This window comes from Drosophila subpulchrella, chromosome X, assembly GCF_014743375.2.
Source record: "Drosophila subpulchrella strain 33 F10 #4 breed RU33 chromosome X, RU_Dsub_v1.1 Primary Assembly, whole genome shotgun sequence".
Taxonomy (NCBI): domain Eukaryota; kingdom Metazoa; phylum Arthropoda; class Insecta; order Diptera; family Drosophilidae; genus Drosophila; species Drosophila subpulchrella.
In genome coordinates, this window is record NC_050613.1 from 6,649,634 (window position 1) to 6,676,567 (window position 26,934).

Here is a 26,934-nt window from a genome sequence, read left to right on the forward strand (position 1 = left end):
TCTATAAAAAGTAGGCTGCGCATTAAGTATTTACCTATATATTAGCCCAAGTTCATAATTCAAAGTCATTCCTTTGCAAACCTCAGTAGAGTAAGGTCGTGTAATTTGGCGAAAATTAGTTAAGTTAGTAAGTTTTCGGTATTAAATTTGTCTACCTCAATCAAATTCAATAATTTTTATCACCATTTTTTTTATGTTTTTACGTAGAAATTATCCGGTTAGAAATTTCTGGGTGTTTCTCAGAGAAAACATATTTCATCGAACATTTTTGTAAGTTTACGATTCCAAATTGTTTAACGCTATATCAAAACATTTGTATCACCTGTTTTTTTTTTGTTTTTGTGTAGAAACTTGCCGGTCAAGGATTTCACAATGCCGGCAGACTCAAGGGGCAAGAAGCAGATAAAGTTGAAGGATGATGGCAGCAGCACCAATTAAAAACCAATCTGCTCAAAAAGACTACAAAGGAGGGATGTGAAAAGTCCCTTCGATGCATCTAGAACTCAAAGGAAGTGTCATTGCAGCCTGGTTAGGTGGTCATACCGGGGTGAGGATATCCGGGAGACCTGATCCATGGGATCCATGTGATTCACACGGATCTGGTCTCACGGATTTTCTTCATTCCGGTAAGATCATTTTCGCAATCCATCAATTGCGAATTCTTTGCCGGAGTAAACTGGCTGAAGAAAAGAGAAGCCAAACCCTGAATTTGCCACTGGTTGCGGTGTAAACACAATATCAACGTCTTTAAGGGGAAATATGAAAAATGTTCAACCAGGACCAAAAAAAAAAATCTTCAAAAACACCGTATTTTTTGCGCATTTTCATAAATAAATGGACATATTTTCATAATACAGTGGAACCATAGCATATTTCATTTGTTTTGTTGAAGAAATTTCCCTGAAATCGGAAAAAAATTTACTTTTTTTCACTTATAGTTACTTTTAAAGGCATTTTTATGTTTAATTATTTCGCAAGGAAAACATATGATATGTTTGCACTTTTTCTACCAAATCTCTTTATTGCTATCTAATAAGATACAACTTTAAAGAGCGAAAAAATGCTTAGTTAACTGACAATAAAGCAACATGGAAAAATCCTATGTTCGCGACCAGTACTTAATTTAATAAAAAAAAAAACCAGTTGAGATATTTCCTTGGGATCAGACTCGAATGAAAGCTACATGAATCCATTTTAAAAGTAAAGTTATTGCTTTAGAATATTTCGTCCCAACTCGCAGATTTTTGCATTTTACTACATGAAGCCGAAGTCGACTTCCATTTTGCGTACGTTCGTGACCGCATGTTTATTGCCAATATTATAAAAAGAATAGCTGAATAAGCCCCATCATTTACACTAAGCAAAGATCTAACAAAATGCTGTCGAAAAGCCAATAAAAGTTTCAAAAAAATTTTGTTTTTCCTTATTTTATTTTCACTAAGTGCGTACGAACGTACGTTCGCGGCCCCTGGAAATGCCCATATATGTATATGTCTTACCAACACTGCTTCATGGATTCTTCTTATTATAATGCATTGGGATGTAACAAAAAATGATATTTAAATCGTATATGTACATAAGTACCTTCTCCGGCGCCTTTTTTTTAAATTTGGCGGGTAAACGGCCGAATAACATTGGGGTGACCATAAAACACAGCCTTGCCAGACAGTTGTTCGACAAGGAAACAAGTTGGCAGCCCTGATAACCGCCAGCTGACCCCACAGTGCTTTTTGTTGTTGTAATTTTATATTTTTCCCTCGTTGATTTTATTAATTATTTAAGTTAATTTAACTGCAGTTAATTGGGCACGCTAATCGCTAATCGTAAGTAGGCAACCACAAGTTGCACGGCGATGCAAAGTCGCTGCAACTTCGGCTAATTTGCACAATGATAATGGCCTTGACACAGAACAGGGGCAATAACACACTTGATGAACGCCGCACAAAAAGAAAACAAAAACCGGCCCAACAACAACAGCATGCGGTTTTTGCTTTCCCTTTGCACTGCAATTCCGCTTTTGAATGTAACGGAACTTCGACTCATTTGTTTTGTTTACAAATTTGCATTTACATTTCAATGTAAAATGTAATATTTTAAAATATGAAATATCTACATGTGTGTATATTTAAAAATTATTTTAATTGTATTGTAATTTAGGTAATACTTAAAATATCCTTCTATAACAACTTTACATAGTCAAATTTGCCATCGAACAAATTTTCCTTTACAAATTTGAGATATATTTTTTATTTATGGAAAAACAGTTTTTTTTCTGATTCCCTAAATATCATATTATTTTGTAAATTTAAACATTTGGAAAAATCTCTTTTTATGATTGCCTAAATACCCAAAATATTCTATAACAACTTTTCATAGTCAAATTTACCATCGAACAAATTTTCCTTTACAAATTTGAGATATATTTTTTATTTTTGGAAAAACAGTTTTTTTTCTGATTCCCTAAATATCATATTATTTTGTAAATTTAAACATTTGGAAAAAACTCTTTTTATGATTGCCTAAATACCCAAAATATTCTATAACAACTTTTCATAGTCAAATTTACCATCGAACAAATTTTTTTTTTGTTTTTGAAAAAAAATTTTTTTTTTGATTCCCTAAATACCATATTATTTTGTAAATTTAATCATTTGGAAAAAACTCTTTTTTTATGATTACCTAAATACCGCATTAGTTTGTAAATTTAATAAAATTTTATGGTTTTCAAGGATATCTTTTTGTTGTTTAGCAAGTTTTCCATCTAGTATTCCAAACCTAAAATTTGTTCAGATTGATAATGAGTTTTACAATGTATTATTAAAACATTCAAAGCCTCAAAGATTTAACTATTTTAATTCCGAGGATCTTAGAAACAATCGATTCAAATAAGATGCATTTTGTTTGTTTTAAAGAAAGAACATCTCCTTTCTAATTTGTCAAAAATGGTTAGTAGGCTCGAAATTCAAACTTCGAATATACCTAATTTTAGTAATTACATTACACATATTGCTCATTTAAAAGTTAATCATGGAGAAATGTTCTTTAAGTAAAAATATATGTTGTCTTTAGCTTTCATAATTGTATCTTTAATGCAAAGAGAGTGGAAACTAAAAATACATATTACATATTACCTCTTCCAATTAAAATATCATTTAAATAAAATAATTGATCTAAAGTTTATTCTCATATCAAGTTAATTTTCAAAACTCAAATGCAAATAATTTGCATGCAATTTCAAAAAGATGCTTAAAAAAGATAAGAATTTGATGTTTTTGGGATAGCCTCCTAAATTTCTGGACAAACTGTTTTGAGAGGACCGAAACTTGCCGTCGAACCTATCGAATTCGGATTGTAAAAGGTCGTCCGTTCCTTATCGATGGACAGGCGAACAAATAAGCCCATAAATCTTGGAGCAATTAATTAAATAGCAATTTAAATTTAAAGTTGCGATGGAAATAGAAAAGCCCAGTCAGGGGCCAACTGGGGTGACCACCGTCTGCCGATAAGGGGACCACACTTTCGCCCCGAGATTCGGATTGGGATTCGGGCGCAGTCATGGTCCGCGATTCCCCCCCAGATCCCCACTTTCTGGGTGCAAAGAGCAGCGAAAGATGCGCCATAAATAACCACTGGAGGTCATGTGGGCAGTGGAATCAGCTCCTCATGGAGATATCCACTTATAGAGCCATCCTTGGGCATCCCAGCCACAGTGGCTCGGATGCGATTTATCGCCACAAGTGTGCAACTTATCTGCGGCACAGCGGAAACATAGAAAGTCGCTATAAAGTATCAAACAAAAGTATATATTATAATATAATTTAATTTAAATGTCTCAAAATGTCTTTTATCGCTAGGCGCCCACACGACACGCCCACTCCTGTGCATTTTGCACATAATATTGCAAAATCTGCTACACTTTCTTAACCCTATAACACGCTCTGGGGTTTTATATTCCTAAGAAAGAACTTTAAGACTCGGGGTTTTTGAAACAAAATCGCGAGTTCCTTAGAGCAAGATGGTCCAGGTTCAAATTTTTGTTAGGTTCAACCATTTAAAATGCACTTACGATGCATTTTTCAACCAAAATGACTCCGCGAATTCTTCAGAGCCTTTGGAACTACTTTAACTAGCAGGTAAAAGCTTGCTTGACGTGAAGGTCTAAAGTATGCAGATCAGTAAATACATTTAAGATACTGATACTTTAAGATATTTTACAAACATTAAAAAAAAAGTGGGTATCTTATTCATAAGGTTGGATTAGTATTTCATAGGTATCAAATATACCAATACTTATATACTTGTTGATCAACATATATTCAGTTTAAAAATATTTATGTTGTCAAAAGTGTAGATGTGGTTCCTATACTTCAAGGGCAGTTTTACTACTTTTACTTCTATTTTGACAAGCGGACGAGTAAACATACCTTAGAATTATTAAAAACCCGTTCTATTATTTTTAGACTCTCTTTAATTTTCTGTTATTGTTTTTTTTTTGGGACAAAAAACCTATTGATTTAGAAAATGACTAATCATGATTCAGGAAATTTGACCTTTAGCTCTTGTTTGTTTTTTAAAATATAACATTAAATTTGGTCAGCGGGTTAATTGGGCTGTTGCCGGCTTGTGTTATCAAGGCGGGTTATCCAGCCCTCCAATTGCGCTCTTATCAGTCGGCGGGGTACTAGGTCTTGGCGAGATTGCCCGTCACGCCCGTGCCGGCTGGGGTATAAAAGATTTGGGCGGACCGGGTAGAATTCAGTTTGAACGCGTTACTCGACGAGCCGTGTCCAAGGATTCTCATTCTCTGTTGCCATCTACAGCAAATACTTCTTCAAAGGTAGGTCCTCCAGGAAGCCTGTCCCTATTTTTTTCGAGTGACAAAGTGATTTCTGAACAAAGTTTACCCATGGTCGATGATTTAATTTAAAAAAAATTGAATAAAAATTCATTAAGGAATTGAAAAAAAATCCTTGAAAAAATTAAAGCCTCTTTGAAATCGAATTAATGCTGAACATTGTAATAATGGTTGTAAGAAGTGAGAAAAAAACGTATTTTAATATTAATACAAATATTGAGACATCCTTCGAAAGCCTTCAATTTAATTTTTAAAATAACTTTTTTTCATTAAACGGCTAATCTTGAGTTCAGTTTCATTAAAAAATTCCTTCAAATATTAAAGTATTCACAAATAACAAACAAAAACCGTTGTGATTTCATTGAAAAAAACGTTTTTTATTTAAACAAAACTTAAAAATAAATACAATTTACAGAAATCTCGTCTTTTCGTACGCATGATATACAAAAAATAGGATTTGAACCTAAAAACCTGGAAATTAAGAGTTCAAAACCTACTTTTAGTTTAACATGCGGACAAAAAAAAGGGAAATTTCCTAATTTGTATAAGATTTAAGACATCCTTCGAAACCCTTCAATTTAATTTTCAAAATAAAATTTTTTATTCATTATACGGCTAATTTTGAGTTCAGTTTCATTGAAAACTCCTTTAAATATTAAAGTATTTACAAATAACAAACGAAAACCGTTTTGATTTCTTAAAAAAAAACATTTTTTATTTAAACAAAACTTAAAAATAAATACATTTTAAAGAAAAATCATCTTTTCGTACGCATGATATACAAAAAATAGGTTTAGAACCTAAAAACCTGGACGTTTTGAGTTCAAAACCTACTTTAGTTTAACATGCGGACGAGAAAAGGACATTTTCTTATTTGTATACGATTTAAGGACCTTGGCAGTCAGAGGCCAAATATTTTAAAAGTATTATTCCTGCTAAAAATGTATATATTAGACTTTAAAAGAAGAACTTCACATTTTGACCTGACCACACCCACTGTGGCATTTACATGTGGCTGATAACAGGGGTCCCCGCCACAGAACATAAACATCTCTTGGAGGTTTAAACTTGACCAATTCAATAACACCAGCAGCCGACGCTGCGACAACAAAAGTCAATTAAAAGCCCACAACAAACGATGCTAAATGGCAAGCGTAATCAAAGCTAAAAGTTAATCGTTCCTTTTGTTTTTTTCTGTTGCTTCTGCTGAGTAAGTGAAGGGCATGACGTCACAGAGCACAGCTGCATCGCACAGTGGAACATTTTACCAATCTAGCTGGCAAAAAAAAATTGAAAGTTCCTCGTTTTTTAAAGCTATTTGTAAATGAAGATTGTTTATTTCCCTTAAAAATCCTTTAAAAAATTTGCATACATCAAATCGTTTAAACATATATTCCTTCTCTTTAAAATAACCTGAAAAAATGTCCATTACAAAATATAATACCTTACGCTCTTGCTATAATAATGCCACAATTTAAACTTAGGTATTCTAGTAAAACAGATATAATAATGAAAAGTCTTATAAAATCACTAAAAATAAAAAAATTCGAAATAAGGAAACGAACTCTTGTCAAAAATCCCCCACTGTGCACCTTCGGTCAGTGGAAAAAATTGATCTCAAAACATGGAAATGAAAATCAATAAATAATCTCTCGCTTCGTTTGTGTTCCGCTTGCGATGATGCCGGTTCTCAGCTAATGTAATGTCAAGCCCCTGGTTTGGAGGTAATAAAAGCCTCTCCCGCCGACTGCTTTAGCTTCAGTTTTGAGTCGGAACCCCAGAAAGCCAGATCGCACGATGTTTCAACCGACCTTACTGATTCCAGTGCTTATAGCGTGCCTCTTAGGACTAACGGTAGTCGATCTATAACTAAGTAGTGCCCATTATCAGTGACTTTTAAAGTACCTCTCAATATTTCGAACACAAAGTTAATGCTTAAAAGAATCCTTTTTTAAGGATATAGTGTTTTCGTTTTCAAATCGAACTCGAAAAACAGTTCTGAGTATTTTTGATTAAACAATTCAATATTATCGCAGTGAAAAATAATCACAATGGTCATTTACTTGTCATAAATGTGTAATTTTTGGTTTTTATAATAATTACTCGACTCGAAAATTAAAATCCCAAATTAAGCAATTTTCGCTAAAGGGTTACAGTCTACTGCTCAGTCTAATTTGTTTAAATCAAAACTTAGATTTTTAATGTAAACAAGTTTTTAAACTCTTATTACCTTATTATCACACAAAATGATCACTGACATTTTGGTTTCTATAAAATATACATATCCTACATACAATGAATCCTCCAACTCATCCATTTCTAATAGAACCGTATACTTTTTTTAATGTATGTAGGTGATAATAATAATTTTGTAAGACCTCAATTAGCTATGGCTTATACTGGTATCGTTTTCCCTATACACTTTCGTTATATAAATAAATATAATGAATTTGATGCATTGTAATTGGTATGGTAATCGAAATTCCTCTTTCCCATTCCATAAAGATGTCCTACAAGGTTGAACCACTGCCCGATTCCTACGCCGGCCTGGGCGAGGGTCCCCACTGGGATGTGGCCAGGCAGAGCCTGTACTACGTGGACCTGGAGGCGGGAAGCCTGATGCGCTACGACTATGCCCAGAACAAGGTCTACAAGACGAAGATCGAGGGCGAGACCCTGGCCGGATTTGTGCTGCCGGTGGAGGGACGTCCCAATGAGTTCGCCGTCGGCTGTGGCCGCCGTGTGGTCATTGTCAGCTGGGACGGAGTGGTCCCCACCGCCAAGGTGGTGCGCACCCTGTTCGAGGTGCAGCCGCTGATGGACAAGAACAGGCTGAACGACGCCAAGGTGGATCCTCGTGGTCGCTTCTTTGGCGGCACCATGCGCTACATTGGCGACGAGTTCGAGTTCCGCCACGGTGAGCTGTACCGCTGGGAGGCCGGTGGCCAGGTGTCGGTGATCAAGGGCGATGTGGGCATCTCCAACGGACTCGCCTGGGACGAGAAGGCCAAGAAGTTCTACTACATCGACACCACCGACTACGAGGTGAAGTCCTACGACTACGACTTCAACACCGGCGTGGCCACCAATCCCAAGGTGATCTTCAACCTGCGCAAGAACAGCCCCAAGGACCATCTGCTGCCCGATGGCCTGACCATCGACACCGAGGGCAACCTGTATGTGGCCACCTTCAACGGAGCCACCATCTTCAAGATTAACCCCAAGTAAGAACTAGATCGTTTATACTTTTGTATTGTGATAGATTTCAAACCCTCTTTGAGTGGTTTGTATCTTCTTTTTTCTAATACTTATGAGTTCTATTATCTTAAGTCCTTAAAACATGTTCCTCATGTTGTAACTCGAACTTTTTGTATTGATCCAATACCAAGTAAGAACGAGATCGTTGATACTGTCATATTATGATAGATTTTGAACTCTATTTAAATGGGTTTTATCATCTTTTGTTTAATATTTCTGCATTCTAACTTAAGTAAGTCCTTAAAAGATGTTTCCAACTCTAATATTTTTACATTGATCCATTGCAGCACTGGCAAGGTCCTTCTGGAGATCAAGTTCCCCACCAAGCAGATCACCTCCGCCGCCTTCGGTGGCCCCAACTTGGACATCTTGTTCGTGACCACCGCCGCCAAGTTCGATCAGCCTGCTCCTGCTGGCACCACCTACAAGGTGACTGGCCTGAATGCCACCGGCTACCCCGGCGTCAACCTGAAGGTCTAGGAGCTGCAATCTCTATCCTCAGCACGCAGTATAATGTACCAATCGAATCCAAGTGCAATTATATGTTATACTCTTTAAAGTTGTAACTCTCGTCTTTTGTTATTTTTATTCGGAAGGAAGGAGTAAACTTGTTGGGAAGGGAACATGTTAGCTTACAATCATAATTATCTCAAACTAAGATACATATTTCACAATTAGAGATTTCAATCAGAATTTTCTATTTGCTATTGAAGACACAAGGACATGGACACACCAAAGTTAGTTTAGATTAGGGGCTAACATTAGGAATAGTTAAAATTTACTACACTTGAGTCTTCTAAATCCAAATTTTATTTTATTATTTTATAAAAAGTTTACAAAAATATATTTCAACTAATAAATAGAGCACTTGCGACTAAGGATCGTTGGGGGTTAAAATACAAATTATTTGCCAAAGTTAAATGAGTTTTGAGTTAAAATAAATAAATGAGAGTTGAGGTAAGTGAAATGTATTGTTGTCGCATTTTTAGAGCAACGAACTTAACACTTTTTCTAGGTTAAGGACATGTTTTCTCATATGCAAGTTAAACTAAAAGTAGGTTTTAAACTCCACATTTCATACGATTTGTAGGTTTTATATCTATTTTTGCAGACAACTAAGAGAGCCTTAAAATATAGTTGCTTTTATCTGGTAACTTAAGTATTTTAACTGGTAAACCTTGGGTAATATTAAAATTGATAAGATGCTTATGCATTGGTTAAAATTGGCAAATGTAGTTGAGAGGTGGTGGAAATTATTAGAAATTATCTAGGCATGTACAATTCATGGGCTTATCAGACGCTCCGTAATCATCCCACGATCTGGTGGTCACTTGGAGGACACAATATGCTTCTTGGTTAATCAGAGGTTATACACAATCGTTAACTTATCTAGTGCGCTGGCCAAAGCCAAGATATAGGTGGGCATCAGCCATGTGTACGTCCACTCACTCATCCGACTCGGAACCGGATTCGGAGTCGTCGTCGTCGCTGCCGGCGGAGCGATTCAATCGCAGCATCTCCTGGAACTCGTGCACCCTGATCTTCTCCGGCACGATCTGCAGCAGGAACTCGAGGTTCTTGCTCTTGTTGACCAGCTGCGAGAGGTGCTCGTACTTCAGGGTTTCGTTGGTTTTCTGCCGGAATGCGTCCACATATGCCTCGCCCGCCAAATGCCGCACGAAGAGCTCCGTGCACTTGGTCATGAGGAAGAGCACCTCGTTGGTGATCAGCCCCGTGTCCATGGAGCTCTTCATGATGGTTCGCACCCGGCTGAGGGGCAGCACGGTCTCGGCGTTGGGGGCGCGCTCTACGGGCGATTGGATCTTGGGTTCGCCCATTGTTTTGATTTTCGGTTGGTTTGGCTTGGGTTTTGGATTCTAACCTATCGCTATCGATAATATCAATGGCATGGCCAGCTGTTTATCGCGTTGTTATCAATCGAAAACAAAGAAGTGGCAGTGTGCCCGTTTTGGTTGCCAAACAATATCGATAACACTCGTAACGGTTACAATATTATTTATATTTAGTTTTTATCGACTAAGTTTATTTTTTATTTTTAATCTTTTACTTTGCTCCTTTGCTTTGCGCAAATGTTAAGCCGATAACATAAGCTTTGTATCTATATTTTATTCTTAAAATGTCTTATTTTTTTTTTTAAGATTACTATACAAATTTGTTTTGCTTGTCAATTTTGGTTAAACACCTCTTGAAAAAGAGCTTAGTTCTTCACAATTATAGCCAAACAACACAGTAGTCATTTCTAAGCAGGGGTAAATACATTTTGACGTGCAAAGCACATTACTCTTATCCAAATAATAATATATTCAAGAAAAAGTTCGTTAAATCACAACATTTTGCAGAGCCGGTGAGTAGTTTTCGCTGTGGCGTTGCCACCCCCAGCGAATCGATGAATATCGATGCCTATCGCTGCGCGGCATGTGCAACACTGCGTTTTTCTGCTGCCCCCTTTTGGCTGTTGTTTCGTGTGTTGACCAATAAATTTTTCGCATATTTTCTCAACTTTTCAATTACCGAACCGCAAGTGGCGCCAACGCAGACCGTCGAAGGCCGGCTAACCGAGTAAGCAGCTAGTTTTTGGCCAAGTCAAGTGGATCAGCGGCAGCAGCAGGACCAGGATCTCGACCAGATCGCCAGGAAGCGCGACATTTGCATTGCAGCGGTTCAAGTGAAAGCGAGAGAGCGACAGCGACGCAGACAGACGGCGAGAGCGAGAGTGCGAGCGAGAGAGCAAGTGAAATCCTTTCCAGAAATCGGAAATCCCTGGCCAGGCAGCTGCTCCATCCACTGCGACCACTCTGTTTGTGCAGCGTTGTGTGTAAACAGGCGGGACAACCACCATACAAATCCGAAGCGGGTTACAGAGACACACAGCCACATCAATAACCACACAGCTTGTGGGTGCACCTTTCCAGTTGGCCAATCTTATCCAGCAATTAAAAATGGCCGCTGCCGCTGCGAGCGCAGTGAATGCAGTGAACGACTGCTTCAGCATTGGATCCACAGTCGTCTGCACGACCTGTTTCAACGAGGAGGTGGAGGGCGAGGTGCTGGCCTTCGATCACAACACAAAGATGCTTATCCTGAGTATCCTTTTGCAAAGAAAACGCACACACCTGCTCGCCGGGTGAAAGTGAACACTTTCCCCGGCTTTATATAACGTTTAGGGATCATTTTCATTGTCACCAGTCCATGGTACATAGTGTTTGAGTTATCCTAATTGGAAATCAAATACGCACTAACCATTTAACAATCTCAAATAATCATTCAATATCACTTCACCATAATATTGAACAAAAATTATGGTGGTTCCAAAAGTTGTTGCTTTAAAATTTTCATTCAATACGCATACAAGTAATTTTTCCTAATAATTACACTTCCTAAACTTTCTTTAAACCGAAGATTCTACCTATAAAAATAGTTTTTTTTGTTAATAATATAAAATGAACAAAACCCCATAGGTTTTTAGAAATGATAAGCATTTGTATTACCTATTTCATAATTATTAGATTGTCTTAAAGTCCCAAACAAGTTTTTCTTTTATTGTTTCATTTAAGCATCATTATTAAACATAATTTAAATATTCTGAGCTTAAGTCACAACAACCCTTATGTTTATCTTCCTAACTAAACATTAAAAATCATTCGTTAACTTGTATTCATATTACATGGCTTCTTCTGAATGAAAATGCTTGACAAGATTAGCTTTAATTATCTTTAAATCATTGTACCTTTGCTTATTATTGGCTTAAATTAGTACTATTTAAGATTGCTTCTTTTATTACCCTATATTTCTACTGCCCAACTACTTGGTTCTCCGTACATCGAATATCTACCTTCTCCGCTGCCCCTTCTTTTCTCTCTTCCCCTTTCAACCACATAGAATGCCGCTCCAAGTCCACTGAGGAGCTGAGTGATATCTACGCAATGAACCTGTCGCTGTGCAGCAACGTGCAGGTGGTCAAGGAGTGCAATGGCAACTTTGACGATCCGCAAAAGCTCAACCTGGAACAGGTAACCACTTCATACTCTTCCTTTGCACAAGTCTAACTCTTGTACGCTCTGACAGGTGAAAATGCGTCTGCGTAAAACAGTAGAGCGAAGGCAAGACTACTTGAAGTCCAAGAACGCGGATGTGAGTCCAGAGGCACAGGAACTTTATAGAGCGATAGCCAAACAATACGGGGTAATGAGCTCTCAAACACTGCCAGTGATAACCCTATATATTTCCCATATGTTTAATAGTACAATGAAGTCTCTTGGCAAGGACTTAACATACAAATCCTCAACGAAGTCACCATCTCGCCGCCGTACCGAGCGGACAACGTGGTGTCCAGCTCAAACAACGAAACTTCGTGCAACTACATCAAGCGCATCGTAAGCCATTGTCCGATCGCAACCCTTTCACAAAAACTGTCATAACTCAAAAATCAAGTGGGAGAAAGCCAAGATTTCTTTGTAGCTTACGAAATGGAATCTTCGGGTTTCAAGTTATTTTGCACATAGTCACTTTTTAAGGATTTTATTGAAAAAATATTAGAGTAAGATGAATATGCTTCATATCAGCTAAAAACCGAATATTTACAAGTTACGTTTTTCCTTTTCTGTTTTTTTTTTGCATTTATTACAAACACTAGATGTAACAGGCAACATTTTGTCGATTTTAAAGGTTGAGAACATTCTGGACTTGCTGTAGTACATTATGCAGTTTCAATTAGGGTTAATTATTGCGGTTTAGGTTACGATTATAAAATGTAATTGGGGTCGACGATAAGCCAAGCTGGTTTTAAAACTGAAAGCTTTTTTGTAAAATATTCGGATAGAATTGTAGCAAACCTAAATTCCTACAAAGCAATTTTGCTTGCTTGCTTATTTATTATACCAATTGTCAAAAGCATTAAAGAGAAGTAGATTTTATTAAAAGTTAAAAAAAAATATATATATATTTTAAAGTACCTAAAATATATAGACAGAATAGAAATAAACACATTATAGAGATTAAGCAAGGTACTATGTTTTATGACAGTTGGGTAGGAGGTTAGCGAAGAGTCCTTATAATAAGTTAATTAATTCCCTATTCATTCCATTGTCCAGATCAATCAGTTCTTCAACACAAGGCCATCGCCGGTTCCAGAAAGCGGAGCTGCGGCCAGCACCTCGTCACCATCGGTGTCTCCCACGTCCTCATCTCTTGCATCTGGATCGCCGGTTCCCGCAAACTAATGATAATGAGAAAAAAATACACAAACAAAACAACACAAAACAAAAAAACAGAAATGTGCTTCAAAAAGGACATCCCATTTGTTTTTAATTTTTTAGTGGCTATGGGTATTTTTAGATTTAAAGGTAATCCAGCGCATTTCCTAAAACGTGGTTAAAACATGTATTTATGGTTTGAAAATTTAATTTTAAAATTTTCCTAATTTCTCATACCATCAATCTGTTGCGTTTAAAATATGGAAAACATTTCCAGACTATTGACAAAGGAGATATCATGAAACCATTAAAAGAAGAGACTTAGTCTAGGCACTTTGAAGCTTTTAAGGAAAAGTTATTTTAAATTTAAACATGTAAAATGTCTAAATCAAAATCTTATTTGGTTCTGGCATACAATGATTGAAATTTTGATTCAAGATTCTTTAAAATAAACGAATTTATAGGAAAACACAAATTAAGCTTGAAAATAGCTAGATGACAGCGACCGCACTTGGCTTGAAAACAGCTAGGGCAGCACTGAACGCTTTTGCGATTGCCGATAACCGATAGTCCGATCATTGTGAATGGCTGTTCTGTGGCCAGATGCAAAAGCCGCATTTTTAAAACTATTTTAGCGAATAAACAATAAATCACAGCCGATTGCCATGGAAGATGTGCAGAAGCACAGCGTGCACACGCTGATATTCCGCTCCCTGAAGCGCACCCACGATCTGTTCGTCTCGAACCAGGGAAATCTGCCGGAGATCGACGACCGACTGTGAGTATCTAGAGATGTGTTGTGATGGAAGTGCCAGTTCCAGTTGCTAATCCTTGTGATTTCCGGGTACAGGGAGAAGCTGCGGCGCTCCATCAAGGCGAGGGACAGCTATGGCCTGGTGCTGGAGAAGGCGGTGAAGATCGGCGAGGCAAGGAAGGGATCGGGAGCCGCAACGCCGGGCGACAAGCCACTGGCCATCACAGACGGTACTGCCGATGGGGAGGCGGGCAGCCTGGTTAAATACAATCCGGGCGGCAGGACAGCGGAGACCACTGCGCCCCTGGTCACCGGCAATCACACATCCCTGGTGCGCGCCTCGCTGGCCAGCAACAATGGCGACAAGGGCGCCAACGGCACCGCCAGCAATCTGCAGCTGATACCCAAGAAGGCGCCCACCATACCCAAGCCCAAGTGGCACGCACCCTGGAAGCTGTCGCGCGTCATCTCCGGCCATTTGGGTTGGGTGCGCTGCATTGCCGTGGAGCCGGGCAACGAGTGGTTCGCCACCGGGGCCGGCGATCGGGTGATCAAGATCTGGGATTTGGCCAGCGGCAAGCTGAAGCTATCGCTCACCGGCCATGTGAGCACCGTTCGCGGGGTGGCCGTCAGCTCGAAGCATCCCTATCTGTTCAGCTGCGGCGAGGATCGGCAGGTGAAGTGCTGGGATCTGGAGTACAACAAGGTCATCCGGCACTACCATGGCCACTTGTCCGCCGTCTACTCGCTGGCCCTGCATCCGACCATCGATGTGCTGGCCACCTCGGGCCGCGACTCGACGGCTCGCATCTGGGACATGCGAACGAAGGCCAATGTGCACACGCTGACGGGGCACACGAACACGGTGGCCAGCGTGGTGGCCCAGGCTACCAATCCGCAGATCATAACCGGCTCCCACGACTCCACGGTGCGGCTGTGGGACCTGGCCGCCGGCAAGAGCGTCTGCACCCTGACCAACCACAAGAAGTCCGTGCGCAGCATCGTCCTGCATCCGTCGCTGTACATGTTCGCCTCCGCCTCGCCGGACAACATCAAGCAGTGGCGCTGTCCGGAGGGCAACTTTGTGCAGAACATTTCCGGCCACACGGCCATTGTCAACTGCATGGCGGCCAACAATGATGGCGTGCTCGTCTCTGGCGGCGACAATGGCACCATGTTCTTCTGGGACTGGCGCACCGGCTACAATTTCCAGCGCTTCCAGGCACCCGTCCAGCCGGGCTCCATGGACAGCGAGGCGGGCATATTCGCCATGTGCTTCGACCAGTCGGGCACCAGGCTGATCACCGCCGAGGCGGACAAGACCATCAAGGTGTACAAGGAGGACGACGAGGCCAGCGAGGAGTCGCACCCGGTCAACTGGCGGCCCGAGCTGCTCAAGCGACGCAAGTTCTAGAGTCCTAGTTTCTAAGCAACCATAGACTACAATTTTCCAAACAATTTCATTAAAATCATATATTTTAAAGACGATCGACCTTTAGCGTTGTTTATGCAGAGGGATACTTTAGATCTTTAAATAACCTAATAACAATGCATTTCAAGATAGGGGTAAAATATTGTATATCAGCATTAGGTACAGTGCTAATTCTATTGTTTTCCATTTCAAAAGATCCATAAGTGAAAAATCTATAAATTGGTTTAAAATAGAGGTAAGCTTTTCTATGATTTCAAGAGTCTAGCAAATAATAAATACCTGCAAAGTGCATATTTAGAATTATATTTAATGATCAGTGTGTTTTCAACTTTCCTCTAAATAGTAATATCAATTTAATCGTGTTGAGTGAATCTTTTGATATAAAACTCTGAAAGCAAAGGGAACAGTTTTGAGCATAGAAATTAGTAAGAAAGAATCTCTATATAGCCATAGTTTAACTTCATTTTTTGTCAGGAAACTTCAAGTATACATTGTATATAAAGATTTTTTGAAATGCACTCAAGAGGGCAAATATCAAAAACAGAAAACACTGATAATTTGAAGCTTTGCTAATATATTGTCCCATATGACATCCATATCAAAATACTTATCATCTTATTTTCAACATAATTTATAATGAATTTAAAAAAAGAAGGAATTTGTTCAAGCCCAAAAAAACGCAGGAGTCCTTGCTCCTTGCTGCACACACTTCAGTTGAATTCTTGGTATTTTATTCGTTTTTTGTTGGTTTTTTTGTACACATAAATAGTTTGAATTATTTGCTGCATAAATAATAGCATAGTAATATATTATTAAAATATTTTTGTTGTGGGCTCTTTTCATTTAATTGGTTTCTTGAAACGGATATCGATTTTTTTCACTATGGTTAACAAAGAAAAAACACTAAGCTGTATGTATTATAGTAATTTATTAATTAATATTATGTTGTCTAGTCCTTTGCATACACTTTTATCATTTCATGTTTAAAAATCACAAATAATTGTTTGAAACAAATCTTATATTTTTCATCTCCTCTGCTGTCTCCGTCTCTTTCGATCTGCTGCTCGAATAGAATATATCTTTATAACTTTTGCCTTCCTTGTCTCGTTTAGCGAAACTGTTTGTGTTAATCTTTTTGTTTCGTTTAAAGTTATACTTGTTACTTAGTTGCGTTTATTTGTTTACAGCTCTTTTCGTATATTTATATATATGTACCTTTTGTTGGTTGTATTTAGATTTAGGTGTAGGTTCTTCCTTTGATTTCTTTTTTCTTACATATGTGTTCTGTTTTTTAATGGGCAACTTGCAACGAACGCTTATTTACATTTAGACAAAAGCAACCGATTCGTTCCGTTTCGAATTCACTTCTGCCTGCGATTAAACAATTATCGATTAAGAATATTATAGCATAGAAAGTACACACACACGTAAAAGCCTAAGCCTAAATTGAAGTTACTTTAATTCAAGCAGCAAGTCAGTAGAATTGTGGGGGACTGCAACTCGATGCGAAAGTTGATACTCGGACTCTGGTCAGGATTGTAACTGGAAACGGAACTGGACAGTGTCGGATGGGATCGATGATCCAAAGCGATCGCGAAGGAGGAGCTGGTGTGCGTGGCCAGTTCTTTAACGTCGCCGTTGGCGGCGAGGGTTAATAAATAACTATACTTGACTTAGCGGTTAGATTACAAAAACAGTTTATATATTTAAATTAAATGGGGTAAGTGCTGCGTGTGTGTGTGATCGGACCCAAGAACTTCGTGCCTGCTGCTTCACGTGCTTCAAATTTGGAGGACTGAGGCCGCCACTCTACATCCATTTCTTGCCGTCGTCCCATTTCACAATACTTAATCCTCTGACCCCCTCCCCGAAAAAAAAATTCTGCTCCTTCATCCAGCTTACAGGCATGTCCACCCGCTCCAACAAACACACCCTCTAGTTGTATATCTTGATGGCCTTCTCGGAAAAGTTGAGCGAGCTGCGCTTGCGCGATTTGTTGATGTGATCCAAGCCGAAGAAGGGCAACTGGCCGGTGGTCCACGAACGATACACTTCCAAATCAACGGGCGTATTGTCGTTTACATCCGAATTGTGGCCCATGGTGATCACGGAGAACTTGTAGTTCTCCCACTCCTTGTCCGGCACATTCAGGCGCCTCTGGATGCGTTGCTTTAGGGCGCCATAGGGCTCGCCCTGGCGCGCCTTGGTGAGGAAGGGTACGCCGAACGAGTTGTACAGCTCCTTGCTGAAGTGGGCCACTGGGATGAGGAACTCGTTCTCCGCCAGCTGCATCTCCTCCGCCGGCACCTCCTCGATGCGATAAGTCTTCTGGGCGCCCTGGGTGGACGTGATCGACTCGCTGGTCTTTAGCAACGTGTCCAGCGGTATGTCGTCCTTGCAGACAGCCACGATCTTGTGGTTGCTGACCTTCATCAGGCGCAGCTTTCGCCGGCTATTCTCCGCGAACGTGATCTTCTTGGCCGCCTCCTCCAGCAGACCCTTCACCGTGTCGTTCTTGTTCGGATACAGCACCAGCTCCTTCTCGTCCTTGAGGTCGCTGCTCACCCAGACGCACTTGAACTGCTTCTTGTTGTCCAGCTCATGGATGCTGAGCGAGAGGCGCTGGTAGAAGATGCGCTTGGGCGTGCTCTGTTTGGTGTACGATACCAGGTCCTTGATGGTGCCCTGCAACGGAAGACGGGGTACGAGTAATTGAAACAACCAATTGAACATGTTTCCGATTTGCAAAACCGGTTAGATTGTGTATGGAAGCTGGTTTAGAATGGTAAGAAAGCAAAGGGGCATTAAAATTAATTAACTAATGTATAATGTAAATTTAAACAGGAATAGGCTAAAGTGTTGTTTAATTGGATTTTTGGTCCTTACAAAATAATCGCTTATATATTATTTAACTACCTTTCTACATGTTAACAATTAATACGAAAATTAATTATAAATATGGCTAAGACAAACATTTATTCGAATTAAATAGCTGTGTTTTATACATCCCCAATTACACGGGTCGACAAAATAAAAGCCCAACGATAAACGCTTTCAAATCTGAATGGATTTCACCTGGAGATTACGACCCCAAATGGTTTAGCTGTTATTAAGCCGTAAAAAGGTACTAAAAATCGAAAATTTGTTACTTTGACTACGATTTTCTTTAACTATGTCGTAGGGGGGTGGTAATCTATAGGCAAAATAGAAGCGTTTAGTCATGGCGCCAAAAAAAAATGTTTGGATTTTGTCGACCTGTGTACTGGGTTATAATTAATTAAATAATTAGAAATTAAACTTATGCGTACATTCTTTGCACCCACCTTGAACGTGTAGGGCACTGCATTTCCCGCCGTCTCCTTGTAGTTGTTGATGCACATAAAGAACTGTAACTTTTGGGGATCGGTATTCAGGCGCTCGGCCACCGCGTTGGTGAGCTGCTCGTAGTTGTAGCGATTGGAGAGCTCCAGCGTAAAGTCCGGCTCATTGGGGTTGCACTTGTCGCTGAAGATGATCTCGATGCGGTAGACGAGATCCAGGAAGTAGTCCTCCACAGTGGGCAGGTCCAGCTTGGCGTCTACGCACTCGCGCTCGAAAATAAGGATGTGACCCTGCAGATGGTCCTGCGGTATAAACAGCACGCTCTCGATAGGCTCGTTCAGATTGAGGAGCTTCTTGTCGGCGTACTCGTCGTAGATGGTCAACTCGGTTTCCGGATCGAAGCCCAGTTTGCGGTTCACCTCGGGCACAAGATCGATCAGCCGACGGGTATATGGCTGTTGGGTGCATCCAATGTAGTTAAGGCGCTTGTTTCGCGCATCATAGTACTTGAGGAACAACAGGACCTCCGACTTGGGATTGAAGGGCGGCAGGGGACCAGGAACGTTCGGACAGGCCAGCTCCAGCCAGATGACCCACGGCTTCTGCGACGTGGGGATCTGCTCGATGGTGCGCGACGCCTCCGCTTCAAAGTCAAAATGCAAGAACTTCTGCGTCTGGGCGGTGCACATGTTCCAGATTCGCATGCGATCGCGCGACACGCCGAAACCCTTGACAAACATGTCGACCAGCTCGTCGACGGTCTGATTCTGCTTGATCCTAAAGATGCGCGGGTGGGCCTTCTCCAGATCGAAGAGCCGTCGCTTATGCTGGTCCTCAAAGTACTCCTCGAGGATCACGTGCACGGACACATACAGGTTGGCCTCGCTGCGCTCCTTGCGGCGCGCCATCTCAATGCGCTTCTCCAAGTCCAAGCGCTCCACTAGGTCGCTCGATATCTCGTTCTCCGGTATGTCGCCCAGGACACGCTCCAGCTCCGACTGCCGGATGTATACTAACATGTAGGCATTGCTGCACTTGGCATGGAACGAGATCTCGTCGTCCATGCCGCCGTAGTTCTGTTCAATTGCCTCCTGCTTACGGCAACTGGAGACCACATCGTCGTCGAACTTAAACCAGCGTCCATCGGCCTTGGGATTGATGAAGACCACATAGTGACCACCGTGGTTGTCGCCAGAGTGGACCAGCACGGCGTGCAGAACGTAGTCCGCCGAGGTCTTCTCGCTCTCGGCCAGGTAGCGGTCCAGGTTGATCTGCTCGTAGAACTCGAAGCGATCGTTGTACTTGATCGAGCTGTCTGTGATGGGATCGTACTGGAAGCGCATCAGGTGCAGATGCAAGACGGGCGGGAATGCTGTGAAGATGACGCCCTTACTGGCCTCCTAAAATCAGATGGTAATTTTTGCATTATAAATCAAGAATTTGGTAAATAAAGGAGTTATTTTATTTGAAGTATAACTAACTGGATTTTAAGCAAAGATATTGATATATATTTTTAATAAATTTATAAGTTGCAAAGCTAATTGAGTTTAATCCTGCCCGTTTCCCGAATATAAATCAAATCCAGTCTCACCTGAAGACCATGCACACCAGCATCGTATTTGTTGTCGCCCTCCAAGGTCTCGGAGGCCACGTAATCTTGGAAGGACTCGTAGATGTTCTTCTTGTCCTTAATGTTCAGCTGGATGTCGTAGAACGTTTCGTAGCGTGTGCTGTTGTAGTCGACATTCTTGCACTTGATGTATGAAGACATCTTGCCTTCGAATAGTCCCGGAATAGTGCCCTCCAGGGTGGTGCCCTTCATCTTGGACTCCAGCTTGTCGAGCAGTACTCGCAGGAATTCTTGGACATCATGCTGCATAAACGAGTCGAGTGTCTCCCAGCCAAATGACTTGGTTAGCTTCTTGGTGCCCACGGGACGGTCACCGAACTGCAGTTCGTGGAACACCCTCTGCAACGATAGTCCCACCGACTTGGTGCTATCATCCGCCTCCGTGGGAATGCGATACACGGACAATCTCAGTGAGTTGGTAAAATACAATGTCTGCAGCAGCGAGTTCATATAGCAGGTGGCCCCCTGATTCTTCAGACCCACATAGCCGGTGTGCTTCTTCGAGTCCCACAAAACACCGTGAGGGGCATCCGCAATGACGTGAACCTCCAGCGTGATGCTGTTGTTGTGCACATAGTTCTTGTCGGCATCCTGCAGCTCCTGCCAGGTGATGAAGTTCGAGTAGCCGTAGTCGTTCTCCTTGGAGTAGAACAAGTGCTTGATGCGGGCCCGGGTGAAGGGCTGTGCATCCGGCTTGTGGCACTTCAAACGCAGCTCGGCAATGGCGTTGCAAGACCAGGTGGGCGAGTCATTCTCCCCGTTGCACTGCAGGAAGAAGCCCAGCGCCCGATCATTGGGTATGACCATGATCTTCCATGGCAACATGCGTACATAGACTGGCGGCGACAATCGCTGCGACTTCAGTTGACCCACATTCTCCACGGTGAAGGAGAATGTGGTCTCCGACCGGAACTGATCCTCCTTGGAGTCATCATCGATGCCCATGGCCTCGGCGTCCTGACCGAATGATGCGGAGCTACTGTCGGCCAGCAGCTGCTGTGGCGGCACATTGCCGTTCTCGCTGGGCAGCTGAGTAACTGCACCCACTGCGTGCAATTGTGGCTGGATTAGATTCTTGAATTTGGGCAACTGGGGTGGCGAATTCTGCTGCTGCTGCGGGGTCTGTTGTTGCTGTGGCTGCTGCTGGAGGTCACTGGTGAGGATCTCGACCTCTTGGGTGTCCTGGGTGTCCATTGCTTCAATAGACTGGTCTGTTTCAATTTCCATTTTAGTCGGCACTTGAATGGTGCTTAAATCGGCGGCTCCTCCGCGGAGGATCGGTATCGGATCGGTAGAGGTATCGTTATCGGGTATCGGTCGGGAGGATGGGGACTCACTGGACTTGCCCTGCTGGATGACTGGATCACCGTTCCAGCCGCTATGCGGCGTTTCTGCTCTCGGTGTCTCTCTCTCTCGCTCTCTCTATCGCAGCTCTCCCACTCACTGGAAAACAAATTTGTAACAACAAATGTCAAAATACACTCGCACACTCACGAATGTTGCAAGCATACATAATGTGCAGGCTTATTTATATATTGTACAATGACTGGCTTTTTGTTTTATGCAATTTGTTGCGGCCAGCGGCAGAAGAAGCAGCTTTAAATGCGTCGCCGCTGCTTCCTCCCGCACGCACACACACGCACAAGCACATGCACTTCTGCGTTCTTTTTTTTTTTTGCACATACATATGTTTGTATGTATGTATGAAGCTTACCTTGCTATCCGCGCTTGCTGTCAAAAAATATAAATAAATATATTTTCGGCCCGCTCGCTCTCTCTCTCTCTCTCACCTACAGATTCCAGAAAAGGAGGGGGTGGCGCTGGGCGGAGGATATTGGTTGATGGTGGGCGGCAAGGCGAGGGCGTTTAAATCGAAAAACAGTAGCGTAACCCGTAGCTGAACTTAAGCTCTGGCGAAAAAAACGTATGTATATTCTTTTCGTATTTTGCCGTATGCGTGTGCTCGCTTGCTTGCTTTCTTTCCAACAATACAATACTACACATACACTTCAATTTATGGCATTTGTATGGGTGTGTGCGTTTTTCCCGTCCGCGTTTACCCTGTCGGTGTGTGTGCGTTGCACGTCGTTTTTTTTTGTGGCTGGCCCCAGCAAACAAGTATGCCGAAAACACAAATTTTGTCGAATCTGAAGTTAAATCGTTTGAATTTATGAACAACCAGCTCCGACGTATTTCACACGGCACTGCATCGCATCGCCAGGTATCAATTAATATTTTCGCACACACACATACACATGCAGCGCGCAGCTCGTGCAGCTGTCAAAAACGATACGATAACGGCAGCACATGCTATCGGCGCCAGCAACGCTGCGCCTCACGCGGCTATCGATAGCGGCCTGGCCAGCGGGAAATAGCCAGATGTAGCTGAAATTTGGCTATTTTAGCGCAAGCTTCACACAAATTTAGCGGGAACTAACGGAAAGCTTATTTTTCCATAGAATTGGCTCAATTCCTGGAATTATTCGTCGAAGTTTGACCTCCAGTATGGAACTCATTGAAGTTATCGATTAGTTTTTTTTTATCACAAAATAATGAAGGAAAGCACATGAGCTTAAAATTGCTAAAAAGGCATTTTATTTTGAATTGAAAACAATTAGATAAATGTATTATTCAGGCATGTTCTGATACATATGTACTTTTGAAAAATTTATTTTATTAATTTTATTAAGAGTCCTTTTTTAGGCAACTAGGAAAACTTTAAGTTAATATTTTTATACTATCTGACCAATTATAAAGGGTTTATTTTAAATACATATGTATGTACTTTTAAACCTACTGAATGCAAACCTGTGTGTAAATCTAATTTGAGTAAGATACTCGGAATATAAAATTGTAATTTAATTGGCTACAATCTTAATTTAATTAATTGTAAAAAATTATTTACAATTTTAGTCAAGGCACTAAATAATTTCCAGGTCTGACTCAAGGTAAACCTATTATTTGAAAATGGTTTCATATAATTTTAAAATGATTTAAGCTGGATGAACTTAACTTTATTCTTTGTTTGTGAAAAACATTAAAAAACTGAATACATTTATGCACCTATTCATAAAAACTAAAATTATATAATTATATACAATGATGTATATATTAAAATGAAATACTGATTTCTAATTGTCAATATTCCCCAATTATAAAAATTAAATGAGCATTAAAAAATTTTGAATCAAAAAAGGAAAAACAAAAAACATTATTGCCGTTTACATACATATGTAGCTCTACTAAATTATACATATTTTTCATTATTCATTATTTAATACATTTTTCTAGATTATTTTTCAAAACATTCAAATCCAAAATTATAATAATATGATATATTTGAAAATGGCTATTTTATCGTTTCAGGAAAGACACGTGTATTCCCTGTTGGGCTTTCAGCACCATTTGGGCCTGCAGTTTGAGGGGAGTCTGCTCCGAGCTCAGTTCCAGATCGAATGCCTTGACGAGGCGGGTGGTGAGCAGCTTCATCAGGAGCAGCGAGTACCGTCTTCCGATGCAGAAATGTGGACCCCCCGAGAAGGGAATATTGCTGAAGGCGGGTGGGGCGGTACCGCCATCCTCCAACCACCGCTCCGGCTTGAAGGCATACGGATCCGGATAGTAGAGCTTATCGTGCGCCAATCCATACATATTAATCCACAGTGTGACCCCGGCACAATATGTTCGACCTCCGATCTCGGTGGCTTGCGTGGTCTGTCGTCCAGTGGTGGGCACAATGGTATACATACGCAGCACCTCCTTGATCACAGCTTCCAGATAGGGCAGCTCGTTGAGGGTGTCCAGGTCAGAGGATCCATCCATCGGTAGCTCCTGCAGCTCCTTGCGAAGTCGGGATTGCGTTTCGGGATATTTAGCGAGTGCGTAAATAACAAACGACATGGACGCCGTCGTGGTGTCCACTCCCTGAAATGCCAGATACAAGGAAATACTCATTTTTTGTACATAGGTGTGTGTAGGAAATCTTCTGCATACCCACCGCAAACACAAAGGTGTTGACCTCATCACGAATTTCCTTTCTGCTCAGGGGTTGTCCCTCGAATCTGGCCAAGAGGAGCGTATCCAGAAGATTGAGCGCCTTTCCTGGAGTTTCTCCTTTATCCTTCAGTTCCTCCAGCTCCTTAGCGCGCTTTTCGATCACCGATTCCATTAGTGTATGGATCACCTGGAGCTGCTCGTTGAGATCCCGCCAGAGTTGGGTGCGATGAAAGATCCAATCGGACGCCAGGAGCGGATTGACCATGCGTTTGAATAGTAACTTACTGCTGAGATGGAAGGCATTGATGATGGGCGAGTGATCCACTGACTGTGTGTCCAGTTGGGCTCCCATCGACGTGTCTGAAATGGGCGGGAGATTTTTCAAGTAACCATGGTTTACATTTTTCAATATCAATTTAACATTATTTAGTGGTAAACTTAATACGTAAAAATAACAATGGATTACATTTTTCAAAATCAATTTAACAATGTTCAATGGTAAACATAATACGTAAAAATTACCATGGATTACATTTTACAATATCAATTTAACATTATTCAATGGTAAACATAATACGTACAAACATCATAGAACAGCCAAAGGCTTAAGCTAAGCACCTTACAAAACTTAAATTAAAGTTATTCTTTAATTATTCATTACTTTTTTGTGAAAAGTCCTTTAGGCATGTATATTTTAAGTATAAAGAATTAACAACCACAAATATTTTCAGATGAGGCTTCGAACTCACCTACAATGGCGTCTAGAAGGCAGGCGAATAGAGGATCGGTGACCTCCAGAGGGGCTCCCTTGGTTTCCTCCAGTCTCTTGACCAGGCGGTCCACATGTCCAGCGATAGCAGGAGCAAAGCTGCGCAGGATTTGCGGCTGAAAGGCGGGAGTCAGGAGGCGACGCTGCCTGGTCCAATGGGCTCCATGGCTGATAAGCAGTCCGTTCCCGATGAGCGGCTCCAGCTGGAGGAAGGTCTCCGCCTTGAGGAGCGTGGGATCATGCAGGGCCTGCCGCGTCTCCTCCGCCGAGTGAAGGAATACCCAAAGCTGGGGACCCAACCACAGGCGATAGGTGGCCCCAAAGCGATCTCGCAGCTCTGTGAAAACGAGAAAGATGACTGATGAAAGACAACTGGTGACGGCATCCCACTGGCTGATTGCTATACTCACACTCTGGCCTTAGTTTGCCCACCATCTGGGCGTTTCCCAGGAGTGGAAAGGCCCAGGGACCTGGTAGACTGGTTCCCAGTCGCAGGAGTGCCCATTTCCGGATCAGAATCCATATTCCCAGAGTAATAAGCAGCAGCAGCCACAGCGCCATGTCGCCTATAAGTCAACAGAAGTGCTCTCTTCCACCGATTCGATCGTACTGAACCAGTAGCTAAATGAAACCTGATTGGCAGCTAATCTTTAGAGGGTAGTGGATCGTTAACCCTTTTTAAGGGAAAGGTTTTTCCATTTAATGTATAACAACTTTTAACTTATTACAAGGTATCAGAACTTGTATTGTACTCAGAGAGGTGCTATCCAAAACACATATTTTCAAATGTGTTATTTTTTTTAATATGGACAGCACCATATATGACAATTTGTTATGTTCTTTTTACCTAATGAGATACATTAAAGAAAAAAACAATAGGGTTACTACTTGTTTTATAAGTAATAACATAGTACAAAGTTTCAGAATTAGTATTGTATTTAGAGAGCTACTATCTAAGATCACATATTTCCAAATATATTTCCATTTCCCATTCCCATTTTATAAAAATGCATAACTTTTGCTTGATATTTTTAATGTAGGCGATTTACAAATATATTTAAGCGTTATTACCCTAAGTAACATACATTTAAGTAAATATATAAATTTCTTTAAAATATTATAATATCACTGTTAGTATAAACCCTCTTTGGCGCAATAGGGTTACAAGTTGCTCCGCTAACAGATCAACGAACTATTAACGCTAACAGAGGCCTGGTTAGATAAGACTATCGGATTTCATTCAGGCATAGGAATACATATGCACTGGCTCTATTGTTTCGCTGGTTTATGCGGATTATTGAATTCTAACGATCGGTATTTGCTGGCTTTTTCCACCGATCCACCTGCAATATCTAATCTTCAAAAATATTTGAGTGCACTGAGTGCAGTCGTCGATATGAGTACGTATGTATACATATATAACTGGTGTCCGATTTGTATATTCATATTTACAAGGGCTTTCTTATTTCTATTGGGAACCTGTCTATTACAAAAAAGTCGGACGGTTGAACTTTGCTTTTCCCAACTAAGATGCATTATCATACATGTAACAGAATTTGTATGATCCTGTGGATTTTTCTCCCTTAACGAAGAAGGTCAGTTTTATATTTATGTATTATATACTTTATAACGTTTAAATGTTAGGAATATTTGTAACAGTATTTATATGATCTTGTGGATTCTTCTCCCTTAACGCAGAAGGTCAG

At 41.0% G+C, this 26,934-nt stretch overlaps 6 protein-coding genes across 8 annotated transcripts; 3 read left to right on the forward strand and 3 right to left on the reverse strand.

The window, feature by feature from the left end:
• Nucleotides 1–4,735: 4,735 nt before the first annotated feature.
• LOC119557124 (regucalcin) lies at nt 4,736–8,679 on the forward strand. Of its 2 annotated transcripts, none has more exons than XM_037869709.1 (3): nt 4,736–4,837; nt 7,361–8,079; nt 8,401–8,679. In XM_037869709.1, exons 2-3 carry the CDS (start codon nt 7,361–7,363, stop codon nt 8,591–8,593), a joined length of 912 nt encoding a protein of 303 aa, XP_037725637.1. In that variant the 5' UTR covers nt 4,736–4,837; the 3' UTR covers nt 8,594–8,679. The 2 variants fall into 2 exon arrangements, with proteins under 2 accessions (XP_037725637.1, XP_037725636.1); XM_037869708.1 differs by lacking the exon at nt 4,736–4,837 and adding an exon at nt 6,571–6,709.
• Nucleotides 8,680–8,910: 231 nt separating this feature from the next.
• LOC119557125 (chromatin accessibility complex 16kD protein) lies at nt 8,911–10,032 on the reverse strand. Its single transcript, XM_037869710.1, has one exon. It carries the CDS (start codon nt 9,949–9,951, stop codon nt 9,559–9,561), a length of 393 nt encoding a protein of 130 aa, XP_037725638.1. The 5' UTR covers nt 9,952–10,032; the 3' UTR covers nt 8,911–9,558.
• A 530-nt stretch (nt 10,033–10,562) lies between these two features.
• Nucleotides 10,563–13,423, forward strand: LOC119557939 (LSM12 homolog A). Its single transcript, XM_037870951.1, has 5 exons — nt 10,563–11,218; nt 12,014–12,144; nt 12,200–12,316; nt 12,376–12,507; nt 13,225–13,423. The coding sequence occupies exons 1-5, from the start codon at nt 11,074–11,076 to the stop codon at nt 13,351–13,353; spliced, it is 654 nt and encodes a 217-aa protein (XP_037726879.1). The 5' UTR covers nt 10,563–11,073; the 3' UTR covers nt 13,354–13,423.
• A 478-nt stretch (nt 13,424–13,901) lies between these two features.
• LOC119555835 (pleiotropic regulator 1) lies at nt 13,902–15,572 on the forward strand. The gene is made up of 2 exons (XM_037867462.1): nt 13,902–14,104; nt 14,177–15,572. Exons 1-2 carry the CDS (start codon nt 13,992–13,994, stop codon nt 15,492–15,494), a joined length of 1,431 nt encoding a protein of 476 aa, XP_037723390.1. The 5' UTR covers nt 13,902–13,991; the 3' UTR covers nt 15,495–15,572.
• A 649-nt stretch (nt 15,573–16,221) lies between these two features.
• Nucleotides 16,222–22,741, reverse strand: LOC119555834 (ubiquitin carboxyl-terminal hydrolase 7). 2 transcript variants are annotated; one of them, XM_037867460.1, is made up of 5 exons: nt 22,254–22,741; nt 22,178–22,194; nt 20,425–21,906; nt 18,821–20,233; nt 16,222–18,197 (listed from the first exon to the last, which is right to left on the reverse strand). In XM_037867460.1, the coding sequence occupies exons 3-5, from the start codon at nt 21,688–21,690 to the stop codon at nt 17,448–17,450; spliced, it is 3,429 nt and encodes a 1,142-aa protein (XP_037723388.1). In that variant the 5' UTR covers nt 21,691–21,906; nt 22,178–22,194; nt 22,254–22,741; the 3' UTR covers nt 16,222–17,447. The 2 variants fall into 2 exon arrangements, with proteins under 2 accessions (XP_037723388.1, XP_037723389.1); XM_037867461.1 differs by having other exon boundaries at nt 16,231–18,197; nt 18,836–20,233; nt 22,178–22,741.
• Nucleotides 22,742–23,729: 988 nt separating this feature from the next.
• On the reverse strand, nt 23,730–25,832 carry LOC119557402 (probable cytochrome P450 311a1). Its single transcript, XM_037870150.1, has 4 exons — nt 25,639–25,832; nt 25,209–25,586; nt 24,461–24,819; nt 23,730–24,387 (listed from the first exon to the last, which is right to left on the reverse strand). The coding sequence occupies exons 1-4, from the start codon at nt 25,787–25,789 to the stop codon at nt 23,818–23,820; spliced, it is 1,458 nt and encodes a 485-aa protein (XP_037726078.1). The 5' UTR covers nt 25,790–25,832; the 3' UTR covers nt 23,730–23,817.
• Between the last annotated feature and the right edge of the window lie 1,102 nt (nt 25,833–26,934).